This window comes from Hipposideros armiger, unplaced genomic scaffold (assembly GCF_001890085.2).
Source record: "Hipposideros armiger isolate ML-2016 unplaced genomic scaffold, ASM189008v1 scaffold_470, whole genome shotgun sequence".
NCBI classification, from domain to species: domain Eukaryota; kingdom Metazoa; phylum Chordata; class Mammalia; order Chiroptera; family Hipposideridae; genus Hipposideros; species Hipposideros armiger.
In genome coordinates, this window is record NW_017731820.1 from 767,739 (window position 1) to 789,127 (window position 21,389).

A 21,389-nucleotide genomic window follows, 5' to 3' on the forward strand; every position below is an offset into this window, starting at 1 on the left:
CAGTGATGAGGAGTTGTATGAATTTTATGATGAATAAAACTTGAGTTCAATAACTTTATGTAATACATTTTTTTCAAATTTTTGGGCCCCAAAATTAAGGTGCGTCTTATACATGGAAGCGTCTTATACATGGGGGAAATACGGTCTATATGCATACATATACATTATATATGTACAAAATACAGTACATTGCAAAAAGTATATTACTCTCAAGAGTAGAGCCTAATGAATTTTCTCACATACCAAACATATGCACTAACTCCTCAGACCAAGCTATGCCATATGTCCAGGATGGCAAGGGCTCCTTCATGCGCCTTCCGAGTCAGAACCCCCAGAGGTAACCACTGTTCTGACCATCAACCCCATGAATTAGCCCTGCCTGTTCTTGAAGTGCACAAACATTGAATCACTCAGTGTGTTCCCTTTTGTGTCTGTCCTAATATCTGTGAGATCCATTCACACGTGAAGGGTTCTTCTTTATTGATTTGTAAAACTCCATTTTATTAATGGATCTCAGTTTATTATTGACGGACATTAAACTTGTTTCTAGGTTAGAGCTATTATGAATAAAGCTACTATGAAAATCTTTGTACATATTTTTGTGGGCCTAGACATTCATTTTTCGTGGATATATACCCAAGAGTGGAATATTGGGGTTACAGAGTAGACATATGTTTAGTTTAGGCAGGTAATGCCAACCATTTTTCAGAGTGAGTCAACCAAATTACTCTCCTATCTGCAATGGATGAGAATTTCAGTTTTCTGCCTTCTTACCTTACTCAGGATTGTTAATATTTTCAATATTACCCTTTCTGGTGGAAATGTAATGGTATCTACCTGTGCTTATAATTTACATTTACCTTATGAATATTAAGGTTGAGTGCCTTTTAATATGCTTATATGGGCCACTTGGATATTATCTCTAGTGAAGTGCCTATTGAAGCATTTTGCCTGATTTTTAATTGGGTTGTCTTCCTCTTATTGATTTATGGGAGTTTTTAATATATTTTGGATATATTAAATTTGCCACACACTTGTATGGCAAGTATCTCTTTTTGGTCTGTGGCTTGCATTTTTCACTTCTTTTAATGGTGACTTTTTAAGTTCTTAATTTTGAGGAAATTACCCATTTTTTAAATTATTTTATTCTTAAAGGAAATCATATAAATTAGTAAAATGTAGAGCTGCATGACTGTCACCACTTCTTTTATAAAGCTGCTTAGAAAGTGTTTGTTTGTCCCCAGGTCTATATGCAATAATATTTTTAATAAAAATTCTCATTAGAAAATTATCATTCCTGGTGCTTCTTCTTGACATGGTAAAGGCTACTACTCGTCCCAGGCATACATGTTACGCATGCCTTTTTTGTCACACGTCACACTGCATGATAATTCTTTGCTTATCTGTGTGACTGCTCCACTAGATGTAAAACGTCCTTATAGGGAGTTTAAGAGCATAGATTTAGGAATTAGCCAAATCCCAGCTCTGCCATTTACTGAGCCTTTATGGTCCCCACTGTCCTCATCTGTAACACGAACACAATAATGTATACGAGGTGTGATCAAACAGCACGGTGAATGTTTAAATTTTAAAAAATTATTATAGTAAAAGACACATTGCCATTAATCCCCCTCAAAATATCCCCCCTTGCTTCAAACACACTTATCCCATCACTCTTGCCACTTTCTGGAGCAGTTCTGGAAGTCCTCTTTCGTGAGTGTCTTTAGTTGCGTTGTTGTGGCTGCCTCAATGTCTTGAATCATTTTGAGTTTGGGAAGGAGCCAGAAGTCACATGGTGCCAGATCCGATGAATAAGGTGAATGAGGATACACTGTAATGTGTTTATTTGACAGAAATTTCCATATACCAGAAGCGATGTGTGACACGGAGCGTTGTCATGATGGAGGATGATTTATGACACACTTTAAAACACACCTTCTCTCAACCATAGCTCACACCCAACTGCACCGAATAAGTTGAAACTTGTCATATGCTGTTATTAGGGTTTGACACGCTGCTTCCATATTGAAGATCCCAGCCTTTCTGTTGGATGGCACTCGGCAGCAGCATTCATGTAGGTTTTGATCACAACGGAAAGGCTCTGTGTCACACATCACTTCAGGTACGGCAATTTCTGTCAAATAAACACATTACAGTGTTCTCATCCACCTTATTCACTGGATCTGGCACCACGCGACTTCTGGCTCTTCCCCAAAGTCAAAATGACCATGAAAGGAAAATGTTTTGAATTGATCAGAACATGGAGGCAGCCAAGACAGCGCAACTGAAGACACTCACGAAAGAGGACTTCCAGAACTGCTTCAGAAAGTGGCAAGAACGATGGGATGAGTGTGTTCAAAGGGAGGGAGAGTACTTTGAGAGGGACTAATGGCAATGTGTCTTTTACTATAATAGTTTTTTTTTTTATTTAAACAGTCACCATATTGTTTGATCACACCTTGTATCTCCCAGGCTATTTCTTAATGATATGTGAGATAATGTTTGTATAGTGCTTATAACAGAGCTGGGTATATAATAGTGCTTCAATAAATATTAATGATGGTGATGATTTTTATCTTCAAATCAAGGACAATGTCAAGTTAATTCTTGTCCTCTAGCACATGACACAGCAGGTATTTGACTCAACCTTGCCACAAACCAATTGCCCTTGCTAATCATTTATGTTTTAACATTTTGGTAGTAATTTGACTTTTTAAAATGTCTTTGTATTCCTTGAAAGGAAATGAATGTTCGTTATTTGTCAAAATTTATAGCAGTCTTAAGTATACTTTTGTCTTTTTAGCAAATACTTACGTAGATTTAGAGTGTAATTCATTCAAGTTTAATGAATAGTTCTCTGTTTCTTATGGGAAGAAAAGATTATTTTAGAACTTTTTTAAATCACTCTGATTCCATCCTGGAAAGAATAGGCAACATATGTCAAATAATTTTGAGAACATACACATTAGAGTTTACTTTTAGGTTTGACGGTGACGGCCATAATGTTACTGAATAATCTCTTACCAAACTGAAGCTTCTGGGATCAGTTTCAGTGTTTTGTTTAATATTATTTACTTCAACTGTCTTCTGACAGGGCTCAAACAAGATGTTAGTTACCCTCACAAATTGCATCCTGGATGGGTTTACTGTCCTTGGCATTTACTCTGTTAATGTTTTCGCAACAGCACACACTTGCGTTGGTTTATTACTGACCTCAGTTGTAATTGAAGAGACCCTGTCTTTTGTCCTCAATGATCTAGTCAGCAGTAATTTCACAATCCTTAGATGTTCACCTTAACACAATGTCTGGGACATTTCTGAACATGGTAATTTTTGGTGCTTTCAACTTGCAAAGTAGCAAATTGATATACACAGAGATTTCTGACAGCTTCTTTCCCATAATGAGTGACACTCCGGGGACCGTGGTTCCATGTGAGAAAACAAGGTCCCTCTCGTTGTCTGGAGGAGCCGCCATCTGGACCCCTAGTTCCAATGAGGAAGGCGGTGTCCGCACCGGGCTGGCCTGCAGACTCAGGGCCACCAAGCAACTCTTTCCAGGAGCAAAATGAAGTTGTCAACAGAATAGTTGCTGTGACTCTGACAGGCGCCATTTCAGATATGACAAGCTTGCCTTCCAAATTTTATTATGGCCTTCTAATTCTGGAGAAAGATAGAACTGTTTTTTTTTTTTTCATACGTGCTCATCCAAAGGTCAAAACAATTTTAAACAAGGCCAGGCATGGTCCTGCAGTAAAAATGCAGCCGTGTAGTTGCGCAGTCAGTCCGTGTAGGGGCTGAGAGAAGTGTTATGTTTACCTCTCTGGAAAGGACACTTTAATCAAAAGACTGATGGCAAGATGAGCTTTGAATTTGTTGTTCTATTTCATGTGCATCTGCATGAAATTGTGTGTTGGCAATCATAATGTTATTGAGATGATTGATACCGGGACATGCTGTAAAGTAAACAGAGAAATACAGCCACAAAATAGAAGAATGCGTTGCCCACTTTGCGGCCTCGTGGTGGTCATTGGACAGGAGGTGCCAAGCGCTAGAGATGTGTAGGGATGTGCGGGCGACAGTTTTCCCCATTCCTGCACGCAGACGCGGGCGTCTTTCCTTAACTGTGTATTTCCTTAGGTGGGGAATGATAGTCAGAGGAAAAGCCAAGGCCTGCTGTTCAAACCTAGCATGAAAAATGAAGTTTAAATGCATACAAAACAATGGTGATAAGACCCAGTTCTCCAGCATTCCCTTCACAGATGGAGTAAAATCCTGCCTCGCCCGCAGCTGTTAATGCTCACTCCGGCCCTGTTTGCTCCCAAGAAGAGGGAGTGCTTTGGCAAGTAGTCAATACAGGGGCTAGACCTCCACCCTTCTCTAGGGCCCCATGTGTCCCTGCACAGGGACAGGGCCATTCCCCAGTGCCATGGACAGAATGGCTGATCACGGGCAAAAGAAATGATAAGTGAGTCTTTATGCACCATCGTTCTCCATGGCTCATGTGGCAAGATGGGTGGACATGGCCATTGCTGAGACCCAAAATCCTAAAGAAGACCGGATTTAGGTGGGAGGATCACGATCGTTACATGCATTTGAACTGGGTTTGCGATACTCAAATGGAGGTGCATAATAAACAGTTGGACATACAAGTCTGAATCTCAGAGGGGAGAGCTGATTTCCATGCAAACGGGAGAGGGTCGTGTGCCCATTGAAGGTCTGGGTACGAATGAAGTTGCACAGAGAACATGAGGAGAGGGAGCAAAGAAGCGGGCCTAGGAGAGCGCCCCATCTAATTGTTAGAGTAAAAAGTGTTATGAGACTATCTGAAGACAGAAATAGCTACCAGAGTTGTAGGAAAAACCAGGACCAGTTCTCATGACATCAGATTGTTTCGAGACAGAGGGCGAACACTGTGTAGCATAACAGGCTGCTGAGGGGTCCAGTAAAATGCAGAATGTCCATTGGATCCAATGAGATGGAGCCAGTGGTGGCCCTATGATGGCTGTTGTAACAGAGCGACTAGAGGAGAAATCACATGGAGTGACAAGGAGAGAGCAGGAGCTGAGGAAACACCATTAAGCCTCACGAGCTGGAATATTCAAGGTCTGGGAATCTCCACGGGAAGCGACAGTGTTTTCTGGGCTCCACTCCCGAGCAGCAGGTGTCTGGATCCGTTGCTTCTGCACCAGGTGATGCTTAATGTCCTCCGTCAGAACAGAACTGTGCTGTGAGAGTCTGCAGGGACTTCACATCGTCCTTGTGGAACCGTAGGACGTAGGTTATGCTAGAGACGTAAGTGCTACCTGAGCAGGACCGAGTGAGTGCAGGCTGCGGAAGTCTGAGCTGGGCTGTAACTGAACCGTGCTTCACCCCCTTCCAATGGATTACGCCATGGGTCTCTAAAATCTCTTAGGAATCTTTCAAGGTATCAGCTTTGAGGATGCATTAACCTAACCCTAAAAGACAGAATAGAGGATGGAACCCAGGAAATCCAATGTCCCCATAGGTGAGAGAAAAGTTTAATAGGAAGCTATTTGTTTCAACAAATATATTCAGCAATCTTCTGTTTGTTTGTTTGTTTGTTTGTTTGTTTGTTTGTTTGTTTAAACTGAGGTTTGCCTGCCTTTGTAAACATAATAGACTGAATACAACTTTATTCATTTATTTAGATATTCAATATTATTTTATATTAATTTCAGATGTACAGCATAGTGGTTAGACATTTATATAATTTAAGAAATGATCCCCCTGACTAGTCTAGTACCCACCTGGCACTATACGTAGTTACTGCCATATCATTGACTATATTCCCTGTGCTTTACTTTACATCCTCATGACGATTTTCTAACTATCAATTTGTGCTTTGTAATCCCATCACCTTTTTCACCCTGTCCCCTAACCCCCTCCCATCTATCACCCCAACAAATCTAGTCCCCATCTGCCACCATAGCTAGTTATTACAATATCATTGACTATATTCTTTATGCTACACCCTACATCCCCATGACTACTGGGTAACAACCAATTTGTACTTAATCCCTTCCCGTTTTTTATCTACACCTCCAACTGCCCTCCCATCTGGCAACCAAAATGTTTTCTGCATTTATGAGTTTGTTTCTGTTTTGTTTATTTTGTTCTTTAGATTCCATGTATGAGTGAAATCACATTGCATCTGTCTTTCTCTGTCTTATACTCCACTCAGCACAGTACCCTCCAGGTCCATCTATGCTGCCCCAGGTGGCAAGAACCCATTCCCATCCCTGGCCGAGCAATATTTCATTGTATATATGTACCACCTCCTCTTTAGCCATTCATCCATTGAGGGACACCCAGGCTGCCTCTACATCTTGGCCATTGTAAACAATGCTTCAGTGAACATATGGATGCACAGTTCCCCTGATTATTGGGTCCTTCTTTGTCTCTTGTTATAGCCTTTGTTTTAAAATCTATTTTGCCTGGTATAAGTATTGCTGCCCCAGCTTTTTTTGTTGTTTTTTCATTTCCATTTCATGAAATATTTTTTTCCATCCCTTTACTTTCAGTCTGTGTGTGTCTTTCAATCTGAAGTGAGTCTCCTGTAGGCAGCATATGTAAGGGTCTTGATTTCTTATTCAGCCATCCTATCTTTTGACTGGAGCATTTAGTCCATTTACATTTAAAGTAACTGTTGATAGATATGTAGCTATTGCCATTTTATTATTCATAATTTTTATTTTTATTTATTTTTTTTTGGTAAAGAAATCCCTCTAAGATACCTTGTAATACTGACTTGGTGGTGATGAGCTCCTTTATTTTAGTTTTCTATTTTCTGGGAAACTCTTTATCTGTCATTTAATTCTAAATGATAGCTTTGCTGGGTAGAGTAAACTTGGTTATAGGTCCTTGCTTTTCATCGCTTTGAGTACTTTGTGCCAATTCCTCCTGGCCTGCAAAGTTAATATTGAGAAATCGGCTGACATTCTTATGAGAGCTCCCTTGTAAGTTACTACTTGCCTTTCTCTTGCTGCTTTTAGGATTCTGTCTTTGTCTTTAACCTTTGCCATTCTAATTATAACGTGTCTTGTTGCGAGCCTGTTTTGCTTCATATTCTTTGGAACTGTCTGCACTTCCTGGGCTTGTGTGTCTATTTTTTTCACCAGGTTAGGAAATTTTTCAATCATTATTTCTTCACAAGGGTTCTTAATCCCTTGCTTTCTCTCTCCTCCTTCTAGTACCCCTATGATGTGAATGTTGTTACTGTGATGTTATCCCAGAGGTCTCTTAAACTACCCTCATTTTTTTGGATTTTTTTTTCTTTTTGCTGCTTTGATTGGGTGTTTTCTGCTACCTTGTCTCCCAAATCACTGATTCAATCCTCTGCTTCATCTAGTTTGCTGGTGGTTCCTTCTAGTGCATTCTTCATTTCAGTTATTATATTCTTCACTTCTGACTGGTTTTTTTATGGTTTCTCTGTCCTTTTTATGCTTGCTATCTCTTTATTAAAGTTCTCAGTAAGTTCCTTGAACATCCTTATAACCAGTGTTTTGAACTCTGTCTCTGGTGGGTTGCTTGCCTCCATTTCATTTAGTTCTTTTCCTGGAGTTTTCTCCTTTTCTTTCATTTGGGATGTATTTCTTTGTTTCCTCCTTTTGGCTGGCTCTCTGTGTTTGTTTATATATTAGGTAGATCTGCTATGTCTCCCAGTCTTGTCTGGGTGGCCTGATGTAGTAGGTGCCCTGTGGGGCCCTGGCACAGTCTCCATGGTCACCTTCACTGGGTGCTCCAGGGGTGTCCCTTGTGTAGGTTGCTATTGGCACATCAGTGGGTGGGCTTGACCTTCAGGCTGGCTGGCTATGGGGTTTGGCCACATCCACAGCTTATAGGCTATTGTTTTACTCTACTGAGTGAGATTCACCCCAATGGGCTCTGGTGCCTGTTAAGATGGCCCTTTGGGTGTGCCACTTATGGGATTAATTGGGCAGTGCTCTGCTGTGATCTGAAGGCAACTTCCAAGTATGTTGGTTCTGGGAACTCTTGGGAGGGGCTCCAGTGCAGACCCAGGTCACCCACTGCCTGTGACCAGCCAGGGACTACCTGATAAGAGCTAAGTGGTTCACAGTTGTTCGCTGCTTGTGCTAAGCCTGAAGGCACGTGGAAGAGGCCACTCTGTGAACTGAGGATGTCTGCCACCAGTGCCAGGCCTGGGTTAGCTCCGCAAAAAACCAGGACACCCCAAGGTGTCCTGCTGCCACCTGCCAGCTCCCTTACGGGTCAGCCACTGATAAAGCATCTTGCAGTATGCGATTTGGGTGAGGCAGGGTGTCAGAGAATCACTAGAGTGGGAAGAGTTGTGGTCACCAGGTTAATGTTTTGGGTTGTAGGAAAAGTCATAATGCATTTTTGCAATGAAAAACATCGAAAAAAATATGTCACGACTTTTCCGACAACCCAGTAGATTCTGGTTTGGTGCCAGTGCTGAGCCTGGAGCTGCTCAGCAAAAGTCTCAGAGCACACCGAGGCTAATTGTTGCCCAGCTGGGGCCCGCAGACTCTGATAGTTTTCAAAGAAGTGCAATGCAGGTGGGGCTGGCTGCTCGTGAGAAAGTGCCTCCAGGTGTTGGGGGAGTTGAGTGGGGCGGAGTTAGCAGAGTGGCCCGAGCAGAGCTCACCAGACCAATCAGATTTAGATTTGGCCTGTGGGGGGCGGGCTTAACACAGGAAAGACGGTGTGCGCGCCTGCCTGCCGGCTGCACAAAAACGCTCCTCACAGAGAAAATGGTGACCGTCCTTCTGCCCTTGCCACGGAAGCCACACACCTCATTCTGCTCCTCTGTATGCTTCCAACTCCCTGGCCCCAGTCACCGTCCCTCCGCTGGAGCCCCAGGTGAGCGCCTGTGAGCCAGTGAGTCTGCGCACAGGCTCTGGGTTTCCCACTGCCTTCCTTCCCACCAGGAAGCTCAGAATCCGCACTGTTTTTCACACCCAGATGTTGTGGGGGCTCTTCTCCCAGGCACTCGTGCTCTGGGCTGGGGAGGCCGGTGTGGGGCTGAGGCCTGTCACCCATTCATGGAGAACCTCTGCGGCTGAGCTGCCCCTCCTGGTTCTCGTGGGCCACACACACAGGTGTGAGGCCTGTTTCACGTCTCCGCCCCTCCTACCAGTCTCATCGTGGCTTCTTTATATCCTTAGTTATAAAACTTCTGTTCAGCCAGGCTTCAGATGGTTCTCCAGGTTGGTTGCTCTATAATTTAGTTGTAATTTTAATGTGTTCACGGAAAGGAGCCGGCGCAGTGCTTATCTACTCCTCCATCGTAGATCTCTGCGACTGCATACAGCTTTAAATTTACTTCTTGTTTTGGTAAAATTATCTGTCCTCAGGTCACGGTTCTGAAAGTTGATAATAACTGCACAGCATGACAGATGCAGCAGGTGCAGAAAATTGTGCGGAATTGCCGCTGACTATTGGCTATACCAGGGTTTCCCAGAATACAGGGGTGCTGGTAATGCTTAGAGCATGACCTCCCCCCTTTCTCAGCCGACCTGTTGGTCTCGCCCAGCCTAACGTGTAGACTGCAGGTTAGATTTCATCCCCATTCTTGCCCCCTAATGTCAACCCTGTACAGCCATAGCCGGTGACAAACTGTCAAAACAAGTCCCTGATTTACCATTTTGTTTTGTAAAAGCTGCTGTAAGAATACAAGTAGATTATGAAGCTCCCTGAAAAGCCAGAGTCAGAATTCAAGTTTGATTCGAGTGCTGCTGAGAACTGGGATATGCTATAAAGTCAAGTTTTGCAAGTAGATTATAATACAAGGTTTGCAAATGGGATTGTTGTGAATGGATGAAGGCTAATTGAAAGATAAGCACAGTTATAAACACCAATACTGACTGCAAATCCATGGGCAGAGACAGTGGCACAGGTGGCATAATTGCTGTAACTTGTCACAGACAAATTCAGGTTTTCTTGGATCACCTGGGGCCAGGAGGAACTGTGATTAGGTGGGATAAAACTGCCTCAGGTGAAATCAACTATCCGCTGATAGAGCAAAGAATACTGAAGTGCAAACAAAACAAATACACAAACAGAAACAGATTTAAAAACCCCAAAATACCAAAATCCAGACTACGCACATGATTACTTATTTTTTTCTCCTTTCTTTTTTATTTGTTTAAGAAAAAAGGAAATAGAAATAATCACTTGCACTCATAGAGTGAAAAACATCTATTGAGTACCTACTATAGACAGACACTATGTTTCAATAATCAGAAACAAAAGGTGGGCCTTAAAGGATCTTTAAAGCTAGTGGCTGGGTGGGGATACAACAAGTAAACAGTAAAACAGTACAGAATGTATCCAGCAATAATACATGCTAAGAAGTAAATAGGGCAGAGTAGGGGATAGGGAGGAAAGGAATGATGCTATTTTATTGGGTTGTCAGAAAAGTCATGACACATTTTTGCAACAAAAAACACAAAAAAAGATGTCATGACTTTTCTGACAACCCAATAAGTAGGTTAAGAAAAAGCCACCTTAATGTGGTGACATCTGAGCCACATCTGAGGGAGGACAGTGGAGGGATCTGGTGGATATTAGGGGAAAGGATTGGAGTGGAAAAACTAGCCGCTTGCAAAGCCTTCTGGTGGGAGTGTGCTTGGGTGTTTGACGAAGAGCAGGGGGCCAGAGTGGCTGGAACAGGCTGAGCAAGGGGAAGAGGGGGACAGCCGTAACCAGAGCAGGGGTGCGAGGGGGCAGGCATGCGAATCACGGGGACACGGCGAGGACTTCTGCTCCCGGTGAGATGGACAGCCAGCACAGGGTGAGCAGGGCTGACACCATCTGACTCTCCCTTGAAGATCATTCCAGCTTAGAAGTACAGGCATGGAAACAAGGAGGCCATTTAGTGCACTGGTACTGGCTGCACCATCACTCCCTTCCCTCTGGCAACAGCACAGTCATCCTCTCAGTCCAGTGTCAGCTACGGAGACCTGGAACATCCCGGACACGGGACAGAGTGAGGGAACACATGGGACAGACGGGAAGGCTGAATCCATGCCCCCAAGGAGCATGCTGTCCATCCTGGAAGACACACCCGTGGACAAGGATGAGACCTTCTGATAAGAACAATGGGAGGGTTGAGCAGAGCATGCGAAGGCATCCTCGAAAAGGCATCCGTCACAGCATAAATAACTCACCTAGTAAGATGACTCACCTGGCCCCTCTGTACCCCAGCCCAAACTGGGCTGCCAGCAGCTAAGAACACAGGGACCTTTTTGGTTTATCACCATATGTCTCCTGCACATAACATGTAATAGGCTGCCAATAGTTTTTTGTGGCTTCTTGAAGTAAAGTGCATGTCACTTAATCTGGGGCTTGGGTGAGGGAGGGAGAGTAGAACAGGCATCAGAAAGACTCGCAAAGAAGTACCTTGGATCTCAAGGTACCCACAGAGACACGGCCATGGGGCAGCATGAGCCAAGATTTGGAGATGTGGGGAAGCATGACATATTCAGGGGGCTAGGACCAGTTCTGTGTGTCTACAGATGGGGATGTGTGTCAGCAGGAGGTAGGGCCCCATCACTAGGCAGAACCTTTATAAGGGCTGTGGGAAGAGATCTGATATTGAGGGAGCAAAAAGCTACTGAAGAACTTGCAGCCGTTTTCGTAGAAACTCCCCCAGGCAGAGCGAGATGCTGTGTTCAAAGTGAGGGGACCCAGAGGAGACCAAGGGAATGTTCCAGCTTGGATGGAGGAATGAGGCAATGTGATGCATTGGCAGGGGAGAAGGGGGCTGAACCAGAGAAATGGGCGGGGCTTGACATATGTCAAGGAGGAAGAGTGATGGAGTAAAGGACTGACCAGGAGAAATGTGCAGTGACTGATTTCCATTGTAAGAGATGGAGTGATGCTCTGCCTTCTACTGAGATGGGGAATGGGGTGGCAAAGATAACACATTCATTCCACCTGGACTTAAGGTGCTGACATGCATAAACGGTTCAGGGATAGGCTCGTGACTACTTTGAAGATTTGTGTAATATCAGTAAGCAAAATAACTGTCATTTGTAAATTCAGCAAATATTGTGTCATGTGAAGAGCAGGAGACAGAGTAGTCATGGGAGCCACCTTGTCACAGCTTTCATGGAGCTTACAGTCAGCTAGAGAAGAGGAACAGTAAACAAGCGAGGAAGTAACATATTTACAGCTTGGTAAACAGCATAATTAAATAAAACAGCGTGCTCTGGGAGAGGAGAACAGGATGGGGTAGTCCAGCACATCACCTCTGAGGAGATGACATTTAAGCTGAAGCCTGAAGACCAAGCGTGACCAGGGAAGGGGTGACAGGCCAGATGCAGGTAACCACAACGACAGAGGCCCTGAAGTGAGCAAGAGGTTTGCAACAGAGAAGGAGTTTATTCTTAATAAAAAGTGGGACAATATTGCCAGACAGGTTATAAAGGAAAGTAACAATTAAAATGGGAGAGGCAGGTGCCTTTGCTAAGCTTTGGAGTTGACTTCCTAATAGGCATCTTAATACAATTATTCATCCAGCGCTCCAAGGCAACAGTAACCCAAAAGTGTATCGGAATATTGTATAATTTGTTACATTCATTACAATCAAACTGAAATCAGTTGCCTTTTGAGGAAAAAAAAAGTGACTAATTGACATAATGTGAAGGAAGTTCTTTGAAGAATCTCATTTAATACCAGCAGGTTTATCAGCAGGTTTATCAGCAGGCTCATAAGAGCAAGTTTCAGTGAAATACTTAAAGGAAAATTTTATTCTGTGCTTTGGTGTTCAATTTCTTTAGTTGTCAGAGGGGAAAAAAAAGAATAATGGCAAATTTTAAAAGTTTCACTGTTTAAAAAAGTATCCATTTTACCCACTTCGAGAATTTGACACTTATTATTGTTATTGAATTTTTTGACATCTCACTGCTCTTCTGTGAGATTGGAGGACTTTAAATTTGTGCCACTTTTATTAACTGCTATGCTATCGAGAAAACTTTTAGTATCTTTGTTCCCTGGGGGAAGCGCCAGGTGATGGATAGATAGAGGGTGACTCTGCTGGTTAGGTGTCCCGTAAATAAGACAGGGGTTCTGTCCCCCACTAAATAACAGGCGTGACGTGTGATCTTGGGTTGTGTGCTACATAAGCAATGTCTCGCTCTGCTGTTAAAGGATGGTGCATTTTTCAGGTAGGAGCACATTACTGTCTTGAAAATGATAAGTATGACAGGGTTAAGGGTCAAGGCTAATTACTTTAATGTCATCAGTTGTTTTCTTTTTAACTTGTTGAATAGTAGAGAAGACGGGATTAGTTAAAAAACCTCAGCCCTGAGGTTTATCCCCGCTTCCTGTCCTTCTCCTGTCTTCCTTAACATCCTCATCAGGGTGGGTTGGAGACAACAAATGCGCCTGAGAATTTCTCCAGGGCGGTGTTTCTGTGGGGTTGAGTCAGGCTCCAGCATGCTGGGAAGAAGCAGTAAGAGTCCTAATAGCAATTGTAGGTATTGATCAACATTGGTCCAATCATCACAGCTTTCATCTTTCCTTCTTTGTTAATTTCTTTTCTTTCTGAACACAAATATGTTCAAGATCCCACTGTCATGGAATCCGCACTTTCTCCTGGTCACCCCCTTGGCTGCTCTGTCTCCCTGCTCACACTCACGCAGCTTTCCTATTTTAACCGTCCATGTTTGCTTCCTGACGTCCTCATCACCTTGGAACATGAAACTGCCATTCAGGTCCCTCCGTCACCTCCTAATTCTCAAACCCAGTGATGTCAGCCAAGCTTTACTCTTCGCCTTCCTAAAGCATTCAGTATGCATTTACCTGCCATTTGCCTAGGACTGTGCTGGAAGCGAGAAGTACAGAATCAGCGTCCAGATGGATCTCCCTGTCTTAGGGGAGATGCAACAATTGCAATACAATATGAATGCGCTGAGTAAGGTCTGCAGGAACCTTGGCTTAACACAAAGAGGCGAATAACAGAAGCGGCCTCCGGGGATGAGAATGAGAGCAGATTGCTGAGCAGTAAACCTTCCTCAAACCACACCACCTTGATTCTCTTTCCTCATTATAGCTGCCTTGCTACATCGTTCCTCTTTCCTGGGTTGTGGGCATACCATGGCCACTCTCCCATTACTCACACCGTTTCCCTTTCTCAGGCTGCATTATCACTGTGGATCACTCACAGATTAACAGCTTTGGCTCTGATAGCTCTCTCTCTCTCTCTCTGTCTGTTGAAGTCACAAATCATGTCTTCTGTGCAGCCTCACCGCGGCATTGCTACATGAGAGGGCTTCTCTACCAGGCTACTCTTGGCATTTGGAGCGGGACAGTTATTTGCTGTACAAGACCATCTCATACACTGCAGGACATTTGGCCTCCCTGGACAAATGCCAGGAGCACCTTACAAATGTTTCTAAATCAAACCTAAGGAAGTAGAATCAACAAAGTTGATTCTTTGGGAAAAAAATCTAGTAAAATTCATAAACTTCTGACTAGACTGATCAGAAAAAAAGAAAAGAGAAAGGATACTAGTATAAATGAAAGGGGAACATAAATACAACTTTTTACCAATATATTTAAATGTTTACATGTAATGGGAAAATTCATAGAAAAATACAACATATAAATGGATACCACAGATATGTGAGAATATACATTTCTAGAAACGGATGTGATCATATAGCAATTAAACATATTAAATTATATGAGCTTCAGATAGTTTACAAATGGTTCCAATCTTGTAGAGTTCTCACACCATTCTTTGAGGCCAGTATTAACTGGATACCAAAACATAGTGAAAGTGCAAAATGGGGAAATGTGAAGTCAGGGTCATTCATGAACATAGTGGCAAAATCCTAAACAAAAGAGCAAACTGAATCCAACAATACATATAAATAATGATTTATCACAACAAAGTTTATTTTTTACAAGTAGTGTATTTAGAAAGGCTATAAATGCAATTCATCACATTAACAGCTAAAAGGGGAGAAGCATATTATCATTTCATTAAATGCAGACAAAGCATTGAATAAGATTAATTATCAATTCATGTTAAAAAAATCTTAGCAGATGATATATGGAAAATAACTCCCTTAAACAATAAAGGAAATTTTTTTAAAGTGACAATAACATCACACTTAATGATTAAGTATTAAAGCATTTTCCTTAAAATCAGTAAACACATAAAGAAGACCCTCGTCACCCATTTAGTTTAATATTGAAGAGTAGGTCATAACGACAACATTAAAACAAGGAAGAAGATATAAAAGCATACAGATTAGGAAGGAAGAAACAAACTCGTCATTCATAGATAAGTGTTGGCTTGAGAAAACTAAAAATATCAATGGATTAATTGTTTGAACTAATAGAGAGTTGAACAGGTTTTCTGGATATAATATCAACATAAAAAATTCAAGCATATCTCTATGCACAGCAGCACAAAGTGTTACAATGTGTAATGTTTACCCACAACCATGTCTCCAACTGGAAATGCTGCGTCCCTCCTCTGCCTCCGCCAGCCTAACTCATTACCCCGTAGTCCCTGAACTAAGTCAGACGTTTCCTGGCTCCACCTTGGCTACTCAGGAGATTCTGAGATGTTCATATCCCCGGTCTGGCTTTCTAGATCCTACCCTTCCATCAAAGCCGCAGTCCGACGTGTCTCCTCGTGGAGGGACTCCAGGCCACTGTGGTCCTTGGTAATCACAACCTTCTCCAAAATTCTGCAGGACCCGTTGCCTGATCCACTCCCATGACATCCAGTGTATGTGTTTTCCATCTTATTATGTGTATGCCCTATCAGATATCAAGGCATAAAGCTTTCATAATGGTCAATCACTAAACGTAAACATCTCGCCACTCAGAACCTAAAACAACAGGAATAGGTCATCACTCCTATTCCCCAAATTGCCCCTTCCAGCACAAGAAGGTGTTTATTGATTATGTCGCATGCCATTCCAGTTGCAAAACAATATTTTGCTATTGATTTGAAACGTGACAGCCATCTTTTAAATATAAAGCAAGCTGAGGTACATCCATGATCAATCAAAAACGGCCAACGCACAGGATACTACGACAGTCAATGTGAATGATAGGCCAGGGTTTTTTGCTCACACCAGTCCTTGTCCCTGAGATCCAGTTAATTCCCTCTTCATTTGTTCTATAAAGAGGAAAAGTAATATTTAAAATAATTGGCTAGAGCCAATTTTTTTTTCCAGCAGAAAAAAAAAGACTACAAAAGTGCGTTACTGCATTATGCAGGCAGCATGTGGTCCCATCCCATCACTTGGTATTATTAATCACATTTGTTCCTGGGGCCATGGTACAAAGGAATTAAGCAGACTTACTGAGGGGGCCACGGATGCTGGTGTGACCTCGATAGAAACGGAAGCCAAGTGAACTTAGAGTGAGCTGGCATATTCTGTTCTCCTTAATACTGCTCAGCATTATGAACGCCCATCTAATGTCACTTCAATTCCATTCAAATTAATAAAATCTAATTCATTTGAATAGGATTCAAAGTGACTTGATTCAACTCAATCAAATTGCGCACACAGTGGAATCAGCCCTTGATTGAAACCTATTAAATTCAATTCAATGAAATAAATTTAAATATTATGCAGTGGAATTAATTTTTAATTAATTAACATTTCGGTTCAAGTCCATTTTGATCTGAACTTCAGTTCTCCGTTTCTAAAATTGGACCCTATTCAAATGAATAAAATATAGTAAGATCCAGTGTAATTCCGAAAGATGCAACTTGGGGCTAATGAGCTACATTCATTTCTCCTCAGCCTAATCAAATAAGTTGAGTGACATTCAATCACAGAGAGATAAAATGTTCACCTTGAACTACCACACTCAGTGTTTACATTGTAACTTCAAAATTATTAGTTTTCCCAACTTCACGTTACTGTCTGCAGTATAAACTCTGCAAGACTTTTTTGGGATGCGTTCTATGGTTTTTTTATTAACATAGAACAACATAGAATTAGGTGGTTGGGAAACAGAATAATATTGTTAACCAGTTGAATAAGCTGGTTTCGCAATAATTATAGGAAGCTTGAGATAGAGTCACTGGTATCTGAGAACGTCAAGATATATGATTTTTTATTTTATTTTTAAAGTTCTTGATGTGAGTAGTAAAATATAGGCATTTGGATTCAGAATTGTGGTTGTGAAATTGCAAAAAAAAAGTGTTACAATAACTAGATTATTCTGAAAAAAAAAAAGTAATTGGGAATTTAAAATGGAGGTGTTACTGCAGTAAACACCATTATCACCTCTTCATATCTTACCTGGAAAACAAGGTCCTGGACTTGTATCCCAATGGGACCCAGGCACCGGGACCTCCGTGTTCTGTGACGAAACCCACCCTGTCATGTCTCCAAGTCAGCGTATGGCAGACCTGTGTGACACTAAGGGGCGTCACGGCACTACTGACCAGGTCTCAGGGTCTTCCTCTGAGACCCTTACTCCGTAGGCCAGACAAGAGCCTCAGATGGCTCTTATCCTAGGTAAGCTGGGAACCCTCCCCTGTACCGACAGATCTCTCACCAGCGGGAAAAGCACTGAAGCAGTCACTCCATGACTTCACCTCCCAGCCCTCATCTTTTCCTGAGGGTCCTGGGACTTGCGCTGCCATGGTCCAGTCCTTGGAAGTGACGGCAGAGGGACAAACTCCACACAATGGGGAAGACAGGCTGCCTCCATTTAAGCCACAGAACCCTAGGACGGGTGGCCTGTTCCCCCTTCCAGTGGCCTTTGACAAAGGCAGCTGTCAGCTTTAGCTGTGAGAGCCCTGGAACCCTTGGACTGTGCACACCTCATACTGAGTGAAAGGGGCCTTCAGTCCTGCTTGCTCTTCCAAACTACAGCTATCAGGTTGCCTGGAGGGCCCTCCTGTAGCGACAGCACCTCCAAATTCCCTCTCTGCTCCAGCCTAGCCTGGCGCGTGTCATGAGGTTTTCCCGGCTTCTTCCCTAGGTCATTTTCATTGGAAGGAAAGTTCTCCCAGGTATGAAATGCTTGGCACATACCATCTGGAATTATACCAGTGAAAGGGGTCTGTGCTTCGTAAGCACATTATCTCCCTTTGTACCTTGGTATGGAGCATTGGAATCAGGTCAGAGTGGTCCGCTGAAATTGACGGATGAAGTGGAGAAAAACGAGTCGTGGTGAAGACGGAAGAAGGGGGCAGGAAGTGGGAGACTTTTCAGAGTGCGGTCAGTCCCTTTAGAAAGAGGATCCTGCACTGTAGCCAGAAGGCTACCAGACAGCAGGAGCCTGGGGAGTGCTGTAAGGAAGCTACCAACAGGGGGCACGAAGCAGAGCCTCGGAAGGCAGGTTTCTGCAGCCTTTGTACCTGTTCTGTTTCCTTTGCTAAAAAGCCCCCTGCCAGTCTTTAACAGAATTTGTAGATAACCAGATAGTCACAGATATCATAAAGCTGGGTCTCATCAAGCTAAAATGGTGCTTATACATTTTCATTTTGGAGACTATAAACCCTTGTGGTATTCTTTTTAATATCCTCTAGAAGTAGATGGAATGGAACTAATTAAATGTCCCAGTGACCGTACTGGGTCTTATTGTAGCATGTACCAGGATAATATTTACTTAAGCAGACGGTTAAGTTACCTTGTGTAGCAGCCCAGAAGTTCCAAAGAACACATTTTGAAAATCACAGGTATGTACCACATCTCCATCAAGAGGTCCCTATGCGTTTGCTGTTGTGTTGCTGGAACCGCTTCTTGTTATTGGAAAAATAACAGAAATCTGTTGCTCTCTTAAGTCTTGGAAAGCAAGCAGCCTCTTTTCTGTCTCCTTTTCCCAGCTGAATCACCCAACCCATAATAAACCCTTCACTGTAACAAAGCTTGATCTTAAGTGAGTACAAACAGTATTGTGATTATACTTAATTCAGTCCATATTTGGCTGTCTTAATACCGTATGCCTTTCTCTGATAATTCAGCCTCTTAGAATACGGCTCATCATTACCCAATCTTATCACAGTGGTTACGCCTACTTAATAGTGTTAACAAATCTCTTCATATTCCAAGGTTAGAGACGGTCTTGAACTCTTGCCACTGGGTAAATAAATGATTTCTTCTCTCACCACTTCTTATTCTTGTCTTAAAAAAAAAAAGTCTTTTCATTTTTATTGCTTTGAACTGCTTTCCCCCAAAGCCAATTAATGAGTAAATAATGATTCGTAAAGCAAAAAGTGGTACTTCATTAGCACAGCACTGGTCTAAGACAAGCCTCCGCTCAAAGCAAATTGAACCTTTCTCTTCTTGCTGAATATAAAATATGCACCAAATTAATAATTTATTTTGATGATAACGATTTAATTTAACCAAGTTAGCCAATGCTGATAACAAAGAGCGCAATTAGCTTTCCCTCTGGATTATGTTTCTCTGATTGGCATTCTTCTGTTCATGGCTTATGTGGAAACAGCTCAGCAACGTGTTTTGTGCTGCGCTTTACTTCTGTTCCGAGGAAGGAGAGCAAAATGGCTAACCAGGAACATTAAGGATGTAAGATTAAAGTCCTGTGATTTAGGAAAAAGGTAGAGGATGGGAGAGGCCTGGGAAATAGGGCTACTCTTAGCTGGTCACTAGGGTGTCACCTCCTTGCAACGAATAAAGGGAATGCCATTGCATATCTTCCCTTTGGGTCCTGTCCCGGTGTCCGATAAGATCCCCTCCCTGCGTGGAGCTGTGGGTCTGCCGTGTGAGATTAGCTCAGAGCCCGGGTCCCATGCAGAGCTTTGGGATCCTCCCGGAACACCAGTGGCCCAAACACCTTGACAATGAGACTTCTCCTCCTGGATTTCTCGGTCCTCCCAGAAGGTGCTGTTGGGAATCAACGGGCTCTGTTTCCCGATTCCCCTACAGTGCATTTCTCAGAGTCTCATGCCGAAGGAGAGGCTGATGATGATCTTGCTGCATTTACTGACACTGTTCTGATTTTTAGAAAGAAGACCGAGCCAGTTTTTCTGGTTTGCAATTTACCATCACTTTCTATAATGAAAGCAGAGCAGTGCTGGGTTGTCTCTAGTCACTGAGAGGCATAATCAGAAATGGAGCTGAGTGTCTGAGATATACTGGCTATTTGAGGGACAGTCGGAACAAGGGAGCTTCCCACCAGGCCATCCATTAACTCCCACTCCCCAGGTGTCTGGCTTGCTTTCTCTCCAGCATCTGAGGTGTTAGTGTCCCCTAGTTTCCAAAAACAATGACGTAACCAAAATTCCTTTGAGAAAAAGAATTGAATGTTAGGTCAGCTTGAAAAGATGCAGTGCAACAAATGATGTGATAGCTGGTGTAGGTCACGTTTCTACATTTTCGGGGTCAGGTGGTAGTCTGGGAGTCCCTAGGGGCCTTTGCAAGGTCAGCATGGCACCATCGGCCTTTGCCCATCTCCTGTAACGTGACCAGAGATGGACTCAGCAGAGACCCAGTGTAGCTTACAGGCGTAGTTCCCTGGCTCAGATTTCATAGTTTCCATAAATGGGATATTCTTTTAAGCCTTATTATACTTTTTTAAACTTTTGGCTACTTCAAAAGAACATAGGAGTTGATTATTGATCATGGTTCCCACATTGGGAAACATCTGAAGTTCAAGTCTTTACTGTTTACTCTGACAGATAAGAGGGAAGCAAAATAACTTGAATGTAGAACGTAAACACAGCCCGCTGCATGCTGGGAGGAGGCCCGGACAGGCAGACAAGGATGCAGAGGGCCCTTATCTGAGACCTGGCTTCTGCAGGCCTTCAGACCAGCCTCATGAACGACTGAAGTTTGACTCTTTCTTCCAAGGAAAGCGGAGCATATCCTGGTGGGAAAACCCGAGTTTGCCATTCCGTCTGCTATGTTTCATTAAATATTCCCATTACGGAGGGCCGGCCGAGTGGTTCAGTTGGTTAAGAGCTTGCTAAAGAATGTGAACTCTGAGCAACAGGGGTTTGATTCCCGGCCCAAGCTGAGCTGTCACTGACTGGCCAACAGGTGGCAGGATGGCTCAGCTAAAAAAAAAACAAACAACAAATATTCCCATTACGGAAATGCAGTGACTTTTATGAGGGGTATGTGTTCAGTCTGCCAGAGAACGACGCCACCCCTGGGGAAGGTGGCTGTAAGGGGGACATGGTGACTGCCCGTTCCTGTCCGAGCTCACCGCGCCTTTGCCCTCTCTCGTAGATGGAAGTCCGTACACCTGGTGGGTTGGCAAGGCCAACGAGAAGCATTACTACTGGGGAGGCTCCGGGCCCGGCATTCAGAAATGCGCCTGCGGTATCGAGCGCAACTGCACGGACCCCAAGTACTACTGCAACTGCGACGCGGACTACAAGCAGTGGTGAGTGCCCAGGGGGCGGGGGCGCCTCTCAAGCGGACTGATGC

At 43.1% G+C, this 21,389-nt stretch overlaps 1 protein-coding gene across 1 annotated transcript in view; it reads left to right on the plus strand.

Moving 5' to 3' along the window:
• CNTNAP2 (contactin associated protein 2) overlaps positions 1-21,389 on the plus strand; it is a gene marked incomplete at its 5' end in the record, with an annotated part of 1,134,943 nt that overhangs the window by 767,209 nt on the left and 346,345 nt on the right. Inside the window, one exon of the mRNA XM_019666439.1 lies at positions 21,189-21,345. Coding sequence (XP_019521984.1) covers positions 21,189-21,345 — 157 coding nt within the window. The remainder of the gene's footprint in view (positions 1-21,188; positions 21,346-21,389) is intronic.